Source organism: Varroa jacobsoni, unplaced genomic scaffold (genome assembly GCF_002532875.2).
Source record: "Varroa jacobsoni isolate VJ856 unplaced genomic scaffold, vjacob_1.0 scaffold_1309, whole genome shotgun sequence".
Taxonomy (NCBI): domain Eukaryota; kingdom Metazoa; phylum Arthropoda; class Arachnida; order Mesostigmata; family Varroidae; genus Varroa; species Varroa jacobsoni.
Window position 1 is genome coordinate 62,378 of NW_019214211.1, and position 20,823 is coordinate 83,200.

The window sequence follows — 20,823 nt, forward strand, 5'->3', positions numbered from 1 at the left end:
CTATTTTGTAATAAATGCATTGGTACTACAAAAATAGTATTGGAATTGTTGTGTGAATGCGTTTCGAGTATGTCCTCGCAGCTACTTAAAACGTTTCTTTTAGACATTCTGGTTCCTTTTCAAATAATTAGCTAGTATGTATAATGTCCTGAATAGTAAGGCCGATGCATTTTACGTGTATAGGCACCGATGTCGTTTCTGCGGCAAAGTGTTCGGTTCGGACTCCGCACTGCAGATCCATATCCGGTCACACACCGGAGAACGACCCTTTAAATGCAACGTGTGTGGAAACCGATTCTCCACCAAGGGAAACCTTAAGGTGCACTTCCAGCGGCATAAGGCCAAGTACCCGCATGTTAAGGTGAGCATTATCGATTTGTGACATAGATCGTCACTTTTATACGGCGCGTTAATGTAGCATTTTTATTTTTGCTTCTTCTGCATAGACGTGTCGTTAAATGGTATTCATATTTTTAGATGAATCCACATCCGGTCCCTGAGCATCTGGACAAGCACTTCCCGCCTCTAGAACCCCCTGGAGAGCGGGTGTCTCCACCACCTAACCAGCTGTCATTGGGACCGCTGCCTATTCTAACGGCTGCTGCAAATGCACCACTTCCCCTGGATGAGAATGCTCGGTTCCGTCTTAGTCTAGGGCTCGCAACCCCACATAACCCCGGTAAGTACCAGCGTTCGTCTATGAGATATGATTGAACCACGTTTCATTTTTTTGACAGCGGTTAAGCTAATGGACAACTACTACGACACACATTAATGTTTCGTTGATGACTAATAGACAATAATTGGTCCTGTCTGATATATATTTGTAGCGGCAAAATCACTGTTAGGCGGAGGCGATCTCCGATTAACGACTGCGGCACCTTCGGATTTTCACCTGCGCACGCCTTTTTCCGAACGGTCGTCGGCGGAAGCTTCGACAACAGCGACACCTACAGCAACGACGACGACAACCGCTCCCGCGGCCGGCGTGAACAGTGTGAATCCGCCTGGTAACACTGACAACTTGCCGCTTCTGCCGGGAAACCCGGTATCGGCGCCTGGACTGTGGCAATTAGCCAAGGAGCTGCAAAAAAGCAGGGACCAAATGTTCGGCCTTGCTGAACCAACGACAAACACCGACGCCCACGAGGACGACGATGAAAATAGTAATGCGAGTGACAGATCGCAACACGAAGAAGGTAAGAGTTGTAGAGAAAACGTATATATGATATATAGACGAAGAGTGGGCGCTGGAAGCGGTTTGCTTTATTGCAGCTAGCGGTTTGGCAATAGCGATGTGGAGAAGGGCCTAGGGAGAGGGCCGCTCTAAATAATAGGGGGATGAAAAGTTAGTTAACCAGCTATCTTCTAAACACAGCGGGAGTCAGGCAGATCAGCTGACGAAGCAGGGCAAGTGACCATATTATTACGGCTGGTCAGGCTTGATTCATCTGCTGACAGAAATGGTATCGTTTGGTGATTTGTTCTTCTATGACGATCATTATGCAGCTGACCGTGAACGGAACCCGAGCGCGAGTCCCGCGCCTTCAGGAGGCCTCAAGGACCCCATGAACGCCCAAAACGAGCAGAGACCGAAGAGGCACCCAATGGCAGACGAAGATGACGGGCTTGTCGGTTTGGAGCCCATTGAAAAGCGGAGACGCACCACCGAGGACTCAGACCCATGTGACCCGGCCGGACCCCTTGCACTGGCGCTCGGAGGTCTGCAATCACAATCCCAGGCGCAGTCCGTGTCAGCGTCGGACAAATCGGAAATGTCTGAAGGTGACGACGGCGCTCGACCTGGCGCCTCGCCTGATGGCCTGCCCTTGGGAGATGCCCCGCCGGGCTACGAATCGTGGGAAGAGCTTATGGAGGTGGCCACCGATACCGAGTCGGGCATCCAGAAGCTCGTCGAGCTGTCGGCCCAAAACGGAGGAGAGCCGAACCAGTGCGTCATCTGCCAACGAGTACTCAGTTGCCGAAGTGCGTTACAGATGCACTACCGAACTCATACCGGAGAAAGACCCTTCAGATGCAAACTTTGCGGAAGGGCTTTCACCACAAAGGTACGTATTAAGCTTATATATATACCGTGGTGGCGATTAAATTGCTTTTGTTACTGTTATCGACTATTTGGGTTTTCAATGGTAATATTCTGGCTAATTACCTATTGTATTACGCACTTTCAGGGTAATCTGAAAACACACATGGGCGTACATAGAGTCAAGGCCCCACTTAGAGTTATGCATCAGTGTCCTCTTTGCTCCAAGCAGTTCACCAACTCGCTCGTGCTCCAACAACATGTCAGGAGTCATAATAATAACACCGACTCCACAAGCAGTACCGGTAGGTAAAATAATTGTTTCTGAAGCTTCGACAAAAACTAGGCCGTTTCAGCAATGCTAGGCAGTCATATCTCGGTCATACTCCAGTAAATCTCACCACACAAACGCTTGTATCCTATTTAGCTGGACAGCCACAAGACCTCAGCTGTGCATCGTCGCCAGGTCCAGCACCGTCTCCCCGAGCCACGCCATCTCCCCAGCGCCAGTCACCTCCAGCAACACCAAACTCGAGGGCATCTCTTGAGCAAATCGACTTTACTGCTCGTTCGCCGAGCGTCGGTCTGCCAATAGGAGCGACTAATGAAGCTCCTATGGCAAGTGTTCACGACGAAGGCTCCCGGTCATCACCTGATCTCCGGCCGGAAGTGACCTTCCGTGAAGGGGAGGCGGATTCCGAGTCGGGCATGGTTGCCTTGGCGCGTCTCAGCAGCTCGCCACTAACCAACCCCGCCATGGTGCCAGAAGCGCTTGCCAGCTTCATTCCCGATCTGACGGCGAGCCGTCGTAAGGCGACGATCGAAGCGTTGCGTCGCAACTCACTCAATCCCGAGCGGGCAACCGAAGGACCTGAGTCACAGGAGGGTCGCCAGGCGGAGAATGGCAGTGAAGTCATTGCCGCCAACGGTTTTGGACAGATGGCCCGGAGTTCGCACCTCGCTGGAGTGCCGCTTTTGCTGAGTGGGGGCACCTCGCTGGCGGCACTCGAGTCGTTGACGAACGGAGCACAAGGAATTGGCGGCATCGCCTTGGGGCTAGTTGACGGACACGCCAGTGCTAACGCCGGAGCCGGTATCGCCGACCGTCGTCGTTCCTCGCCGAAACAGCAGGAACCCGTGCTCGACTTGTCCTCCAAGCCGCTGTCCAAGCTCAATACGGCTAATCCGACTGATGCAGCGGCACTAGCTGTTACGAATCTCTTGCAAACCATACACAATCAAGTGAAGCCTCCTACACAGGTGGGCACTGATACATACAAATTTACTTAAATTACTCTATTTAAGAAAACAGAACGTAGCAAACAACTCATAGGCGCATATTAGAGATATCACTTAGAACGCCATATCGTATTGAACTTTTTATCGACATTACTGTTGAGCATGTGGTGCGTTTAATGTATCGTATGGTACAGCTACAAGGCAAACAGACCGCCCGGTTCTTCTGAATTGTTAAAGATCCGCAGATACCCTACGCCCTCTTTTCGCGATTAGACTAATCTTAACTGGCAAGAACGAATATTTGTTGCTGAGGTCAAATTTTGCCGGATAGCGAAACCGGGGGGCAACACTTGTTCGCTGTATGACACTAGCAGTTGTAAAATGTCTGGGTTTTTGTACCGAGGACTTCTGCTAGCGGCACTATCCATAAATTGTTTCGTTTCGTGGGTAGATCCAGATACTGACTGACAGGGCAATCGGCGTATAAGCTATAGAGATTGGCGCTGGGTCCCTATTGTTTCTGCTTTTAATGTTACTGGATATCCCGGCGCGAGTAACGATATAGTGAACCACGTAGATTTATGCTTAATACCACGTAAAATACGAACGTCTCGAAATTGCTCCTTGCCAGCTTTCATATTCTTTTGACTCGGGCTTGTCTATTAGAAGTATTATTGACTGAATCTGGTTAGCAATTCGGGAGTGTAGTAACATCAATAAAAAAGGGTAAAGTGAAAATTCTCCATATTCCTACGAGTAACTTTATGTTACGATACTCTCCGCTCTTGTACCGTAGGCGGAGCTTTTAGCCCAGGGTAAACTATTACCAGGACTGAGGTTTCCGGTCGCGCCGCCAAATGGAAGGCCAAACACCACCTGTCAGATTTGCTTCAAAACATTCGCTTGCAATTCCGCGCTAGAGATCCACTACAGAAGTCATACTAAGGAGAGGCCCTTCAAGGTAAGCAACCACAAATACTCCAGTATCTACATATATTTGTCCTAATGGGATAATATCCTTGTTAAAAAAAAGCACTAACAACTACTTTCACAGGAAAAATTTACCGAGGCAAAAAACGCCGTTGCCAAACGCATCCCCTAACCATAACTTTTCTGCTACCCATACGAATTCTAGTGCGCGATCTGCGAGCGTGGTTTCTCTACGAAAGGAAATCTGAAGCAGCACATGCTCACTCATAAGATCAGGGATCTCCCTCCCCAGCTATTCACGCAGACGAATACTTCTCCAGGGGCGTTGCCCAACCCCAACGCAAAGCTGGGCGCGGCCGCTCCCCAAGCCCTCCAAGTTCCGGTGAGTTGATAAGTATACTGAAGGGCACGTGTGGCCTGACACTATTTTGTAACCCCGACAATGGTTGTTGTGAGCAAGGACAGTCGAAGTAGTCGGATAGGCATTTTCAAACAACAAGTATTTGCTTGGTAAGATGATCTAAGGTAGATCCGATTATGTGGTTACTCATACGATTTTGTAGTTGCTGCCGACTTCACCGGTGAGCGGCGCCGGTGACAATTCCTCGGACTCGTCGCAAGGAACGTCACCGTCGACGCAGAGCCCGCTTGGCTCATCATCTTCAACTCCGAGTAGCAAGCACGTCTGCACCTACTGCCAGAGACCCTTCTCCAGTTCCAGCTCTCTCCAGGTAAGTTTCGTGTGTTGAGTGTCGGTATTATTGTGCTTCGTGCGAAGTGCACAACTTTAGAAAAGGAAAGGGTGACAAATACCATCCTTGTCGGCCCATGTATTTACAGCATGATTACCTGTAGTAATAGCTACCTGACAATTAGCTAGCCCTTTCGCGTTCTCTCTGTGAACAACGTTCGACTGAGGCCTCGCCTGAACAGGTCCTGATCGGAGAAAGGGCGTTCCGCTTCGATGACTGCGTGCAAGCTATCGATCTCGTCGCCTCAGTGTGCATGTGGTCGCCAGATAGTAATTAGGTGTCATAACGGAGGCGATCGCCTTCGAGCTTGAGCTGAGTGTACTCATCCGTTGCTTCAATTCATTCTTATGCCGCATTCGCCAGATCCACCTTCGAACTCACACCGGAGACAAGCCGTTCCGCTGCGCCGTGTGTTCTCGTGCGTTCACGACGAAGGGCAATCTAAAGGTGCATATGGGCACGCATGTGTGGAACCAGCAACAGAGTCAGCAGCTTGCCCTGGTCAATCCGAGCACCCCTACCTCACAAACCAGCCCGACGCCTGCGAACCCAACCACAACGCCGCCAGTGATATCAATACCCGGTAAAACAGACAGCAAGCGCAGTAATAGCAACAGCAGCAGCAGCAGCAGCAGTAGTAGCAGTAAGAAGCTTGATACTGTTGACCTCAACCAAGTAATGGCGTCACGACCGGACCTCTACTACAATCCTTACTTGTCTGCTAGCTTTTTCAATGGTGAGTTCAATATTATGTTAGGAATATAAGCGTTTAAAGAAAGCTTTCTGAATAGCAAGGTTATGGGCGTTACGAAGGAAATCAGCGTCATTAAACGCTTTTACTTTTTGATCATAAAAAGGGCGCTAAGTTTGAGTAAGTGAGTTTAGGCATGAGGAATGTGTTTCCTAAGGGTTTTATGTTCCTTGCAGCCGCTGCGGCCTCTGGAGGCCTGCCCGGCCTACTAACAGGTCCTGAGGATAGTCCACTTCCGCTTGTGAACAAAGGTGGATTGCCTACGGACGCAATGTATCCCCTATCGCTGGTTAAGCACCTTCAGCAACAAATGCAACACCAACAACAACAGCAACAGCAACAACAACAGCAACAACAACATCAGCAGCAGCAGCAGACGCACAACCCTCACGGGCCAACGCTGCCGTCGCTGAGCGCACCGTCCCCTTTGCATTTGCTTGCAAGAGGTTTGACAACCGGTGGACCGATGATGGCCGAGAACGCCGATGAGCAAACGGCCCACGGTGGGCACTCGGCTTCGCCTGAAACCGGCTTGAGCTCCAAGTTCGAGGCCGATCCTGAAGCGCTATCTCTGGTCAAGAAGGCTGGCTCTACGCAGCCAGATATCAATGACAACGAGCGGAACAACAAAGAACAGATTGTGCGTCTAGCGGAGCATGTCAAACAGGAGGCACCCGACGAGTCGCCTCTGGCCTCAACCGAAGTCGCCCAATAAGTGACCCTCTCCCCTCTTTCGATATATTTCTTGAGTAAGACTGACGTTACGGCAGCTTACGTAGTCAACGAGTGGATGCATGCGACAGGTGGTAAAGACGCCGCATAACGCTGCACCGAAACAGGATGGCTAAATTTAGTTCAAGCAGTAGTCAAAAGCTCGAACTAAATCGATCAAATTCAACCAATAAAAAGGCGCAAAAGTACCATCCTGTATGCTCTGACATCTTCCTACGGCCATGAACAGCGTGGCCCTACATTTTTGTGTTGAGCGGCAGATGTCGGCAATTTTGACGAGGATCGCCGACGGTGTATATGGCATACGACATGGGTGATGCTTGGATGAAACCTATGATCTAGGTCAAGTCAGAAGAATACAGAGAAAAAATATAAAGGAAGATGTAAGAAGCGAGGGCAGAAGCGACAATGCCGAAGACAGAGGAACAAAACGTACGGACAGGAAAAACCGATCGACGCATCCGAGAAAACACAAAACTACCACTTCCATTACCATTATTACAACCACGACGAAGAGTTACGGGAGGTGGTGTGCAACTATAGCTTTCAACATGTTCAACTGTGAATTGTCAAATCATGCTGCACCGGCTCTCACTCAAACATTGGAACAAAGCAGAAACAGCTGATGCTGAACAATAAATAGGAAAATGTAACATGAAAACGACAACAGGCATGGTTAAAATTATGATCGATCTTTCCCACCGTCTAGTGCGTTGAGATAGGAAAGTCATAATATAGGGCAATATTGGCGGCGAAGTAAGTCACTTTCGACTGAATGATAAATAAATATTGTAATCATACTAATAGATCGTGACGATACAACAAAACAATGGCATCAAGCAACTAATTTATTTAGTATTGTTAATATTCTGCTCTACTTCCACTGATTGAACTCATATAATGCTCTTTGTCGATCTTCTTAGCTGCCACCGTGTTCAGGGTATAGGCTAGTATTCTTTTTGTGGCAAAGATGACACACAACGATCGACGATGATGATGATGATCATGAGCAGACGACGATGATTTTGATCAGTAGTGCAATACGGACGACGAACGGCGAGAGAGGAGAAGCTATGGGGGCTATCAATGGAACAAAATAAACTGCAACAGGTAACATAGTGGAGAAATCTAATCGACGAACCCTACCGCACATAAGGTGATGAGTCACAGGACACTGAAGGCTGGCAAATCGAAACATCAACAACGACAAGCTAACAGCTAGTTCAGAAAATGCAACACGTCCTACCGATTGCGCAAGGTCGGTGGGGCTTATCAGGATGAATCAAAACGATGACGCTAATGAACGAACTCAAAATGATAAGCACTGAGGCGTGGGGGGGTGGGTGGGTGTGTGTGTGTGTGTGTGTGTGTGTGTGTGTGTGTGTGTGTGTGTGTGTGTGTGTGTATTTCGTTTTAAATATTTACTTTTTCACAATTGTGTACAGGAACAAAAACAGAAAGGCCGATAGCAGTGAAGACAGCAACGACGACAAAAAAAAGAAATACAAATAATTATGTATTGTACCATTGAGACAAGGAATAGCGCGAATCCGCGAATGGCGAGAACTCTCGATAACCTCCTTGTGGTACGGAACTGCACCTTCACCCATAATGAAGGCAAGGGAAAATGGCAGAAAAAAACTATGAGAATATGATAAATGCGATCTACAACTATTAATACTACTACTACTATTAGTATATTCTTCATAGAAGCGATGCCAACGATATCCACACATCAACAGGAGTAACAAAACAGAAGGAGGAGCTGATAAGAAGGAAACACACAAAAGGTAAAGGGGCTCCGCCGAATGAAGAGGCACGACGAAAGATGAGACAAAATCGGTGATTACTTACTATCATCATAAAAATAAATATTAATAATAAATAAGACAGTTAATCATATTACTAGTGATAACAGTGGTGTCAATGGCGAAAGAGAGATAATAGTAAAAGTACTAGGAGCCAGAGTGTATGTACATACAGTAACAAATGATAGAATGGTATGGATGCGTACAAGTGCAACTGCTAATAAACTCAACGCGAATACTCGACAAAGCAAATAAACACAGATTCTTCAAGTTTTAGTGCAAACGGTAGGTTGCTGCTTCGGCAGGTAATAACCTCAAACACGGTTGACCGTAGACGATGACGATGACGATGACGCTGGTAATCCAAGATCACTATGTACATTATTACAATCAATCACAAAACAACTCGAAAGCAGGTGGCAGATACTTGAAAACAGTAAAAAGCAGACCAAAAGTGAAAAAAGCTTACTGAAGTCTTAACTTTCTAAAAATGTACTTTCTAAAAAAATTCTAAGAGTCCAAAACGAAAGCGACATCATAGCCACAGTCGGACGATAAAAATGATGAGGCATTCAATTAAGAACAAGATAAATTAGTCGAAATATGCATGTTTGCTTGGACACGCGGGTGGCATCATGGCCATGTGCCCAAATGCACAATGCCTGCTGCTGTTGCTGCGGCTGCTGCTGCTGTTGCTGCGGCTGCTGCTGCTGTTGCTGCGGCTGCTGCTGCTGCTGCTGCCGCTGCTGCTGCTGCTGCTGCTGCTGCTGCTGTTGCTGCTGCTGCTGCTGCTGCTGCTGCTGCCGTTGCTGCTACTGCTGTTTATTTATGTTAATTACAACATTAAACACAGCATGATAAAATTTCCCAAATACACTAAACAGTACTAACCATTTTTGTGGGGGACAGTGGCAGCACATTATATGCGTGACGATATGAGTACGTCTGCCTATCTGTATGTATGTGTGTCTGTGTGTGAGGCAATGTCTTATGGATAAGTGCGTGACTAAATTATCCCTCTTTGTGAGCGTGCAATGGAAAAGACACCAAGTGTCCTATCGCCAGCGCGATTGAGAAGTTTTTCTCTTCAACACTCAGCTATTATTGCGCATCCGTGCGCGCTCGTCTTGGACGAACTTCGAATGCAGCGCCAAAAATTCAGCTTCCCGAACGGACGTCGATAGTTGAACCGATGCCACGGCGAATTATCATATCACATTCCGGGAGGATCGACGTAGCATCACTACCGTCGGCGTGTCCGTTCTAAAACAAACACTGGCTCGAAATAGCTTGAGCAAGCAATGTCCCGTTCTCTCGCTAAGTGGCCACAACCAAAGCGCCAGCACAACTTGAGCTAACTGCTCCACTTCCCAGAGGCGATGAAGTCGCCATCGGCAGCAACGGAGAAAACGAAGGCCGCCTCCATGTGTGTCCCAACAACGAACATAAAGAACAAGTACGCTTCTTCCATCAAAATTCTGCGCATCGATTTGACGTGGAACCTAAACGAAGACGACACAATGAATGGCATGAGCGATAGAACAACTCATTAACACTGATAGCATTGATAATATATATATATATACACATACAACAACGGCTCCTCCTCCCCCAAAATAGATCTCCCCGAACATGAAATTAATACACACAGTGTGCATATAAGGTATATATATATATATGCTGGTTGCAAATATAATTATTATATTATTAATACTAATGATGTATAAGGTAGGCAAACTGAATAAATATAGGCATGTGGTTGGTCACGCATTAATGTGAACCTGATTGCGGGAGTGTCGCACGAAGGAGAGCGCGGCCGCAGCTGAAACCGGCACGCAATGACGACCTAAAGTCACCTGCGTGTGACGTCAAAGACTATTTGACCCACCACTATCGCGTAGGCCGCCGCCGCAGTATCATCCCTATTTCTTCGTGCAGCATTCTGCAAATAGATATGATCTTGCGTAGCAAACCCTAAACAAGTTCCAAACAATAGAGGCAAGTGAAGCACTCAACACAATGAAACTATTCCCAAAGATTTCGGGGCGGGGGTACAAAATGCAAACGAGGTAAGAAAAGAACAAAGATAAATAGACATTGCCTGCAGACATTGCCTTGGGGCTAACAGTGACTCTTAAAACGATCACCTGTCCTAAGAAATATGTCTCTTGGCTCGTAGACGAGTGACTGAATGTTCACAGATCCAGCAGCTGCTTGCGTACGGTTGGCTTTTGTACATGGGGTGACCGATGACTGTGTCGTCTTAAAGCTGGCTTATTGCCTCGCCTAAAACGGTTGAAGGAAATGTATTAGATACAGAGATGCCTAAATAGATGTCATTCGAAAAAGGCGAACTTCAGAGGCTGATTGAGGGGTTCAAGTTGCCCAGTGATCAGTGATCGACGCAAAATTGTGTCTAAAAATACAGGACATAACGTGCATTTTGCAATGAAAGACGGTCGCGGCATATTCTAGTTCAGGGCTGAACGGCGGGAACCGAAGTTATTTTTTGTTACCAATGTGCAAAATGACGACGACGACGACGACGACGACGACGATGTGAAGTTCTGTCGTCGCATCAAAGGCTCTTCCAAAACGACGGTCGCGATCTCGACAGAATAGCGCTGCTGCGTACGATTAACCCATTCGAACGTTTTTGACGGTGTCGGTCGAATGACGTCGGTAGGATGATATGATCGAATCAACAACACAGGAGCACACGCGTAGCTGATATGTATTCTCAACATTGTGACCATTAATACGACGCGAAAACAATATGATCTGAAGACTGGGTCTTCGGGCGAGAACTACAACTCACAATGGAACGAATCGAAATTGATTACAATTTTTCAAGAGGCAAAGTCACTGTTCTATAGTGTATTTGTGTCCTTAAAGAGGCTCTAAACCGCCCGGCCTATATTAGCGTCTCCGCCATGTCCTATGCTTCGCTTGGTATTGAACGACGATTCAGAATTAATCATCTAATAACCATTCATAGTACGCAATTACTTGACAATTAACTAACAAACATTTTTATATAAATTCGCCAGTTTACGGTCACGAAGAAAGACGCGGTATCGGCCGACCATTTATCACAATCTTTCCACCCGTAATATCGAACGTGTAGAAACGTAAGGAGCTGGTCAGTACGATAAAATCGACGATATCGAGGTCACCTAGAAATTCTCATTACGATATCAATGTTAATTACGACGAAGGAAAAATCGAATAGAAACGGTCCGGTATTCAACAAACGAACTAGACAGGTAGAGGGAAGCATCTGAACGAAGACAGATAGTTACGCGTTGCGAACGCTAGCTCAGACATTTCTAAATAACGGGTCGCCGGCCTAAAGACACTATTACCTATAATAGTTATAATATTAATCAATTATTACGATACTACTGTCCTCCCCCACAAGCCACTGTATGATGATGAAGATAATTGAAGAAGAGAGGGGAAAAAAAAAATAGGCCGGCATCGTTGCTCTTCAGCAGGATGTAGTTCAAGTACTATAATACACATACAATAGAAACAGTAGCCCATTGCTAGTGACATACGGGAACCACAGGAACGGACTATGACGCCAACAACCAATATACTATTGACGAATGATAGTATAGGACATGACTATAATATTATACACACAATAACACCAACAATGATATAGGCAAATGTGAGCGAGAACGATGATGATACGGGGACGATGATGTTGGCTACTTACTGAAAGAATACGATATATGATAATAACCGTGATGAAAAATATAATAATAATAATAATAAATACTAGTAATAATGACCACGACGACGATGACGATGATGATGATGATGACTGATGGCGACGATATGAAAATAATAACGACGAAGAGCGTCAAGATGAGAATGATGATGATGATGATAACAATAATAATAATGATAACAATAATAATAATAATAATAATATTAATAATATTAATAATAATAATAATAATATTAATAATAATAATAATAATAATAATGTTTAACGTCGGGCCTCACTCGATCAGGCGGTGCCAAATTGTACCACGAGGTGGCACCCTCTTCGAGCCAGTCACGACGACAAATGATAAAACCAACAAGAACGAATAAATTTAATGCAATTTTAAGCCAATATTAGTTATATTTATTTTTAGATATAAAATGAAATTCATCCAAACGATACAAGACGAGTCAAATTCAGAGGGAAAGGTTGAAAACTCGAAGGTAAGTGGAAAACATATTTTTTGCAGCTTCGAACCAATGACCAGCTCTTACACTGAGCACAAAACCAAAGAAGTCGGAGATCGGCCACTTCGGTCGACCCCAAGATATATAATCGAAAGCATTCCTAGTTGAAGCTCATAACGTTACAAGCCTCGGACCGACTATAGAATAGACAGAAAGCCTGAAAAAGAGAAACGTTCGAAACATCTACTATTGGATGCAATCGTTTTTGTTTCGGGGGGCCTAAAAACAAAATGTGTCAGCTTTGATTCAGAACTTCCGCTCGTTTGAAATTCGTATTTGAAAGCATTGCAGACATGTCTGAAATCGCCTTATGACTTTGGTTTCACTTTCGCTATTTTGAGGAGCCTACGCTTTTTCATCAAAAACGATCTGAAAGTGCTTAAATATCGTCGAGGGCTACACCAGCTGACTTACGCCGAATTTAAAATACTGCACAGTGTTTTACGTGTCTGGACTCAACATGCCATTGTATCTGTCTCCATTCAACACATCGTGGATTCTACCTGTGAATGTATCTGGTATATACATTGTTACCAAAGTATAATTCGATTTACTTGGGCTGAAAAGTCACTGGGGCACAACAGATTCGTACTTCTCGCTTTGTACTAAGCCTATGCGTACCCCCTCGCCGACAATAAAAAAGAACCGCTATAATACTTATTTGGTAGGATTTCCTCTTGATTCTAGAATAGCTAAACACGGCCATCTCGAGCATATTGAGCTTTTCATTTTTCAAGAGGCATCAAGAAGTTGAAACTATGGACTCAATTCTTTACGAGACTACTAAGAGGCATGCAATCGCGTGGGAACCCTTACAGCTCTAGCTGGAGCACTGTCCTATAGGCGCATATCGTTATCCCAAACAGCTTTTGTTTCAGGATAGTCCCGCCTTTCCTACTTCCTTACCATACCCGTATCGGCTGACATCCAAAGCGCATATTGTATATGTATGACAATCTATGACTACATATCTGTGCATAGCAAATCTCTCTCGGATCCCACAGCTCACAGCGAGAACTCGCGGCCGCCTTTGCAGGTACAACCTGCGCACACGGTTGCCGACCGTAACCCCACTTAACCCATAATTTACATAGAAATCAAATTAAGCGCTTATAAAAAAAACCTTGCCAAATCATAAAACTCCCTACCCTACCCTACCCTACCGCTTAGCTGACAAGAAAAGGACTGCACCAAGGGGTAGAGACAGTCAGGGGAAAGGGGTGACAAGAAGGAGGAGCGAGCTCCAGCATACGAATTCTGCCTACTCGATTGCCAGCCCCACATACTCGGCTTTGGCGTTATGGCTCAACCTTATGAGGGTGTCGCGTCAAGTGGCACACTGCGGTACAATATTGATAGCTCAATAGTTTCATAAAGTTTTGAAACATAAGGGGTAGCGGCATGTATGCGGACCTTAATAAGCGAACTGATACGTACATATAAAAAGATGATGTGCATTGGCAACAATAGAGGTTAATGTGTCGAATCGGTGAATGTTGAGCGGACTATAGATATGTAAAGACTCGAAGGGCAAAGATATACTAACGTACTTTACAAAGAAGTTGTATCGTATGAAAAAGTACGTTAAAGCCGGTGCAACTCCGTTCAGCCCTACATTATTTTAGTGAGGCAGGAGGGGCTACTGGAAAGCATATAAAACACTTGTCTATACGAAGGTAAATTGAGGCAACGTGAGAGCTCTAAGCAGGCTCTAAGGGGAAAGAGAGGTCCTTTGTTCTCCAAATCCTTCGATTTCTTCTTCTCCCAATAGGTAATATCCAGCGAGCACGCATTGCAACGTATTCGACTACATTGAGCTTTGCAACGGATAATTTAATTATAAAAAGCAGTTTATTCCATGTATCTTGCACCCGGGGGAAGATCGTACCTCCTATCTTACGGTAGAATATAAGTATAAACATATATATATATGGGGTAAGGAATAGATTTTGGGTGTTTTGTCGTAGTTGGCGTGCGTTCATCCGATATTTTTGATACCAGAAGAAAAGTACCTTATTTTGGAACAAAACAATACGGTGGGCAGACTTAAAAGAAGATTTATCAAAGTTTCTTAAAAGGATGTTCTAGATACACTTAGCTGTTTAATCGAGAAATTAACGGCCATTTTAGACAGGAGGATATGAGTTCCTAATCTGACTGATATGAGCCCAAAATTTAATTCAGTCCTTTTCAAATTTTTTGCACGTAGCGTATTTGCACGATGCTTTGTATCAATTTATACGCGATTATTGGTGAGAAGTTATTTATGGACTAAAGACGCATTTCTTTTTTGAAAACGAGTAATTTGTAAGTTTGCTGAGTCTCGAATCGAAATTATAACTGCAGTAGACGATGGGCGTATTGATTAAGAAGTGACATCTCTCTTATATACATATGCTTAAATTTTCATAGAAATATCGGTTCTTGCTTAGATACAACTTATACGAATTAGTCCAGATTTACATATCCCACCCTATATATATATGTGGACCAAGGTATATATATATATATATATATATATATATATATATTCTTCGCTTTTAACGCTGTATCTAGATTTTTATGCTACAAAGGTTGTTCCTGACGGTAAGTTTTTCTTTATATACCCACCATTCACCGCGGTTACAGCTTTAACTTGGAACTTCAATCACGCACGAGCCATTTCCATGCTCCTTTGTCCCGCAAATTACTTTTTAAGACTAACCATGAATCAAATGATACTGATAGGTTTAGGGTTCTTCAAATGCATTTGAATGAAATCAAATGAAAATTTTCCAGTTTGCTCATAGAGATCTTTCTCGGATATCCCGGAAGCCAAGATGAAAACTGGCGATGACATAGCCCGTCAGCTTCGGATAAAAAAATTAACCGTATTAGTGGGATTCGTTCAGCATAAAGAGCCCAGATAGTAGCACATTTTCTCAGAAATGGCGTATTGCTTACCATGATTCCGGTTTTGTCGGAATGTTTTAGAATAAACAGCTTCCCTTCCAGTGCCAAGAATGGCGGATGGACGCATGCCCGTTATCGCTCGCCAAAACTTGTATATATATATATTCGTTATATATTTAGTTGGATTTTAATTATGATACAAACGGAGACAATCGAGACCATCGCCGATAGTAAAGGAACGACGAACCTGTAGTAGCCGCCTATGGCACGTATTTGTAACATTGCAGTGGTAACGTGTTTGATTACTAGATTTAGGACAACACGAGGTGGTCTTAGTTTAAAATCGAGTATAGACTGCTGATAATATGAATTTGTGTTAGACGAAGCCCAACTTCTGAAACAGTATTCGAGGGCAGCATCAGACAAAGAGACTCGGAAAATTTATTCTGCCTTGTATATTATAATGCAGGATGTCTCAAAATCAAATGTCGATTCTTGAGTGGGGTGGGGGTGGGGGAAGCGGGTAGTAAAGCTTAAAGAACAAAACAGCTTTTCTAATGAGATCATGGAACAGCTCACATTCATTTTGCTTTAAAAATTATTTCTTTTTAAGAACAAATTAAAAGGTAACACATGTGCGTGTGCAAGAGAAGTCCTCTTTTGATATCTATTTAAAGTTAGTTCATTGAGAAGTACTAATAAAAATTCAAATAATGAATAATTTTTAAATCATTTAATTTCCTTTTCGGCTTTAAGGTGAAGGTGCTTGAATTTCTTACCGTATTCAAAAACCTAGGATTTTCTGCCAAAGCAAGGATTCTGCTTGAGAGACTAAGCTCACTTCAGCTGTGGACGATGATAACATATCATTTTCTTCGAATGTCTTCGAAGAATTCTCTAATGTTTTAGCTACGTTGAATGATGATGCTTACAACAACTGCTTTCGATGGTCCCCCATTAACTATCTTAAGAAAGGAGGTAATACACGCTTTCAAAACTATCAGAAATTTTCGAGAGTACAGGCAAATATATTTCCTTTATTGGTTTTAATGCTGCTTTACTAGTTTCTTTGAAGGAGGACAGCTTTTGTCCTCGCAGTATTTACATTTTCGCCTATTAACTTGAGGTACATAGAAGCTGTCCGGGTTTAGGTTTGGACATAAACACACCTTAGCCTTCCAGTCAAAATCTCATAAATTGAAGAAATGCTAAATATAGTAGCGCTTTCCCCATTACTCGCGTTAGAACCTCTGCCCTGATCTATTTTTTATACATATATATATATAACAATAGTACTTAAGTTTATTATATTAGAGACAACAGAGAGTAAACTATGCGAAAAAAAAAAAGGTACGTTGTTTGAGTACAAGAATAGCCTGACCTAGGAAGGTCGTTTCTCTCAGGCCAAATTAGGACCCTTGTCTATAGAGTTATGTCTCACTTTTATGATGTTTTTACAAGGAATTAATTCCCAACGAAGCAGCCGTTACTAGCGCGAAAACGCTAAAAGATATCAAAAACAAATATCACTTTTTTCTTTGCTAGCAAACATGCATTATAGTTAATAGTCGTTATGTCCAATATTTCCTACTTCACGGATTCTATTGAACTATACGCTTACATCAAATGGAACTCGTTGGCCCCTACCACTAAAGTTTGTTTCAGCGTTATGTTAGCCCCCTAGAAGTTCACGTGATAGCAAACGAAAAATCAATTTCCTTAGGCAGCCGATAAGTTTATGGGAAAACCGAAATATTAACCATAGTAAATGAATATTCTTAACTAGCCGGCTTAGTACCGCCAATAATTGCAAATCACTAACATAGATTATTAAATAAAAAGTAAACCCTTTACTATACGAGGCCATACGGGCCTGTTTTTTCAGTCTAGATAATGTTTTCACACAAAAACATCTACCCGGACCATTTCCCAAATTCACTTCTTAAAAAATGTTCACTTTTAGCGGTAAAATGAATATCGGCTCTCCATCGTCCTATTGGGACAAGTATCTCGCTTAGTAAACTTTTACCTTTTAAAGGACAGACCTCGACTCTTGAAACGTCCTGTGTATCAGGAACCTTGCTAATACACTGACGTATAGCTGCCAGTTACCTAGCCGCTCGTCCATGAATAGACAGAACCTCGACCCTGCTCTTGGTCCTTTGAGAACGCGTTCGTCAATCATGCAAGGGTGGAAGCTGATGTTTCTTAAGTCGGCTTTTACCAAAAGGGCAAGTTTCAATCACCTCCTGTTTGCTTTGAGCTTGACTTATGCATTGACAGTTGAGCTACTGAAGTTCCACGGCTGACACTATATAGTTATATGCTACGTAAGTGCATTCTCTGTGAGCTAGAGTCGATTTTTCTGTTCCTCTTTTCCAACACCTTGTCGCCTTGTCGCGACCAGATGTTCTACTGTGCAAGGACCTATACACACACCTGCCTGTCTGCTTATATCGAAGATGTACAGGTAGATAATAGAACAGGTAGCCTTTTGTAGATTTATAGCATAGGGTTAAGCAATAGGCGTGTGGCTGCTGAAGATGACGCCGAGAAGTTTTGGCATCTTGAAAGCTACTGCTGAAGCAGGTGTCGGTGGAGGTTTGATGCAACACAGCGTGACAAGGCGGCAGTTGTCACATGCAGTTATAACGTAGACGGACAGGTAGACCACGAATGCATAAGAAAACGTACGCTGACGGCTAGGGTGAGCTGTAGGAGATAAGTGTAGAATATTGCTGGTAGCTGGATAGTTTTGTATAGTAGTAGGATTGTCCATAGTTCTGCTTTGGGCTGACCCCAGCCCTTACGTGGCAGCGCTAAGGGTTCTTGTTTTCTGAGGGGTGTCGGCTTTCGCGTTATTGGCACTGAAGCTCGGTACCAGGTTGTTGGCCGGTTGAGCGTAGTTGTGTCTAGCCCGTGTCGCTGCTTTAGAGCTATGGACGGTCCAAGAACTGAGCCTTGCGTGTCGGCGGCCGCCGTCACACGCGTTCGTGTCGGCAGCGGTCGGAAGAAAAATGGGCGTCATTTTTCGTCCTGTGGCGGTGCTGTACTGCCGGAGCTCCGGAGCGACATCGCCGCTACCGTCGTTCGTTGTCTGAGTCAGAGTGCGGTAGGGGAAAGGGGCAAGGATAGACGATGAAGGTGACTGAGCAAGAGACACCGAAAGCCTCCACAGCCCGCAACTGGGTACGGGAGTTGGGGTGCTGTTGGGTGCAGTACAGTGGGACTAAGCGAGAGAGGGAGAGAGAGAAAGGGCGAAAGCGAATATCTCCAGATGTGCGTGGGCCGATCTGCCCGTGTGTGCTTGCAAGGGACGGCGTAAAAGATGGTCGCGGCGGCAGTGCCGGTCGTGGTAGCAAACGACCCCGCATTCGCAAGCAAGCCCGAAAGCACCCACTTTCTCCGAGATATACCGAGGCTCTCGAAAAGGTGACCGACTACCTTGCGGTGGTCCAAGTGAAGAGAACCCAGGAAGTAAAAAACAAGTAGCGAATGAGCACAAGTGCAGAATTTACAGGGCGACGAGTTGGTACGAAGAAACTAGACTAAAGAGAGAGAAATGCAACGGAGCGCGCATAAGAGCCTCGGCTAAAAAGAAAGAGAGAAACAAGGTAGCACCGTGGCACCGAGAAGTGACGCGTCAGGAAACCGCCATCGCTAACGCCTGCAACAAGAAGGGTCGCGGGTAAAGATCGCGCTCTTCGTGAAAGTCGCTTGCTGATGTTGCTACTGCTACCAAGTGCGTTCGAACGACGATGCTGCCACCAGTTACGCTGGTACGCCGTAAGCGCTTGCTTCTATGTTTAGAACTAGGATAAGCGCTCAAGAGATCGTGCAAAGAAAAAAAGGTGAAAGATGTGGCCGTCGACAACGAAGGCGACGAGAATGTAGGAGAGGGATGATGCGACGAGATGGTTGAGAGTGGATGCGAAGGCCGAGGGATGTCGTGGTCCGAGAGCAGCTAACGGTAGCTGCTGTTTCTGCGCCCCCGCGCAAAGGGTGCGGGGAAAAACGGGACCTGAGTTAGCGGTCCCGGTTGCGCGGCTTCTGCCGCCGATGTCGAGCGAGATTTATATGGCGGATATATACACCACGCGTATATATATTGCTCAGCGTGGTTGCAGACGGCGGTACCGGCAGCAACCACGATAGTAACAGGAGAAGCAATAGAAGCAAAAGCGACTGGCTGTGTTGAAGACCTGAGAACTGCTGTGGCCCTAAAGGCAGGCAGACCTCGTAGTGGGCCAGCTTGCTTGGTCGGGATCGAATCTTATGGATTGCCGGATTAGAGCAAATGTGGCCGTGTGTGCCGCGGCAAAAAAAGGCGAAAGAAAAAAGAGCGTGCCTGAAAAAAGGGACATAACTGCAACACAATCGAACGACTGGAGAAAGGATGGAACACACTGAGACAAAGAGGCCGGCGTTTGCCTCGCCACAGGACCAATGGCAGCAGCAAAAGCAGCACCACCGCAACCTCCGACAAGGCTCACTCTCTACCTCTACATATACGCCTGTGGCCACAACCTGTAAGTGGCGTCAACCGCAAGCCAATACATACTAGGACGAATCACGGCTGCTCATCACTAATAAGTTGGCTCTAACTAGTAGCTGATGTTCCTCTATAAACGGTGATACTTTCCTGATCACTGTTCTACAACGGGATGCGTTGGAGACTCGCTTCCCCTGCCGCCCTGAATCCTACCATTTATTCATGGATATAGTTGATAAGACTCAAAAACGTTACAAAAAGGATAAAATAAATGTTTGCAATAACAAACGTGTAAGGTTGGCAAGCCTGACGGAGGTGTAGCTTTGTTTGGATCTTGATGATTGTGGAGAAAGGCCTTGAACATGGTTTCACGTTTATGTGTGTGTCTATTTCTGTGCATGGTACTTTTTTTTTAAATTATTTTTACCGTTTTTCATATGTTGTTGTACTGCAGACAGTATTTTATTTTACTGCTTCACCGCTAAAATAACCAACACTTTATTCGCTGGCCTTTTAATAATAATGGTAGTGAAGGCCTAACATGGCACATCAGACAAATAAAGAATTCGTCTCGAACTCAACTTACGGTAGCTTCAATAGATTCATCTGACTGTCGTAGCTGCTACAGTGAACAGAAAACGAGAATTAAGATAGATCTATCATATGGCGAATAGTATCTGTGAGACATAATACAGGTTCCAACGATGCTATAGCACCATAAGTAATGAAGACGTAATTACTTCATTAATGAAGTATAACGCGTAATCCGTTACGCAGTCAATACAATAACAAGCTCATAGTTAACCGTTCTTCCTTTGCGGTGCTAACATCTGGAGGGAGTTTGAAATAATTCTCTTGCTTCCAATGGAGCTGTCGAAGATTTCCCGTTCACCATATGCAAAAAAATATCGGCTTTTTGTATCCAGTTAGGACGGCCC

At 44.8% G+C, this 20,823-nt stretch overlaps 1 protein-coding gene across 1 annotated transcript in view; it reads left to right on the top strand.

Annotated features, from left to right (window-relative positions):
* LOC111268693 (sal-like protein 3) overlaps nucleotides 1–12,385 on the top strand; it is a 36,017-nt gene extending 23,632 nt beyond the window's left edge. The window contains exons 7-17 of the mRNA XM_086971772.1: nucleotides 184–361; nucleotides 478–679; nucleotides 831–1,199; nucleotides 1,510–2,069; nucleotides 2,193–2,349; nucleotides 2,472–3,304; nucleotides 4,080–4,244; nucleotides 4,419–4,595; nucleotides 4,777–4,944; nucleotides 5,329–5,701; nucleotides 5,893–12,385. Coding sequence (XP_086827898.1) covers nucleotides 184–361; nucleotides 478–679; nucleotides 831–1,199; nucleotides 1,510–2,069; nucleotides 2,193–2,349; nucleotides 2,472–3,304; nucleotides 4,080–4,244; nucleotides 4,419–4,595; nucleotides 4,777–4,944; nucleotides 5,329–5,701; nucleotides 5,893–6,431 — 3,721 coding nt within the window. The 3' untranslated portion in view covers nucleotides 6,432–12,385. The remainder of the gene's footprint in view (nucleotides 1–183; nucleotides 362–477; nucleotides 680–830; nucleotides 1,200–1,509; nucleotides 2,070–2,192; nucleotides 2,350–2,471; nucleotides 3,305–4,079; nucleotides 4,245–4,418; nucleotides 4,596–4,776; nucleotides 4,945–5,328; nucleotides 5,702–5,892) is intronic.
* The last annotated feature ends 8,438 nt before the right edge of the window (nucleotides 12,386–20,823 follow it).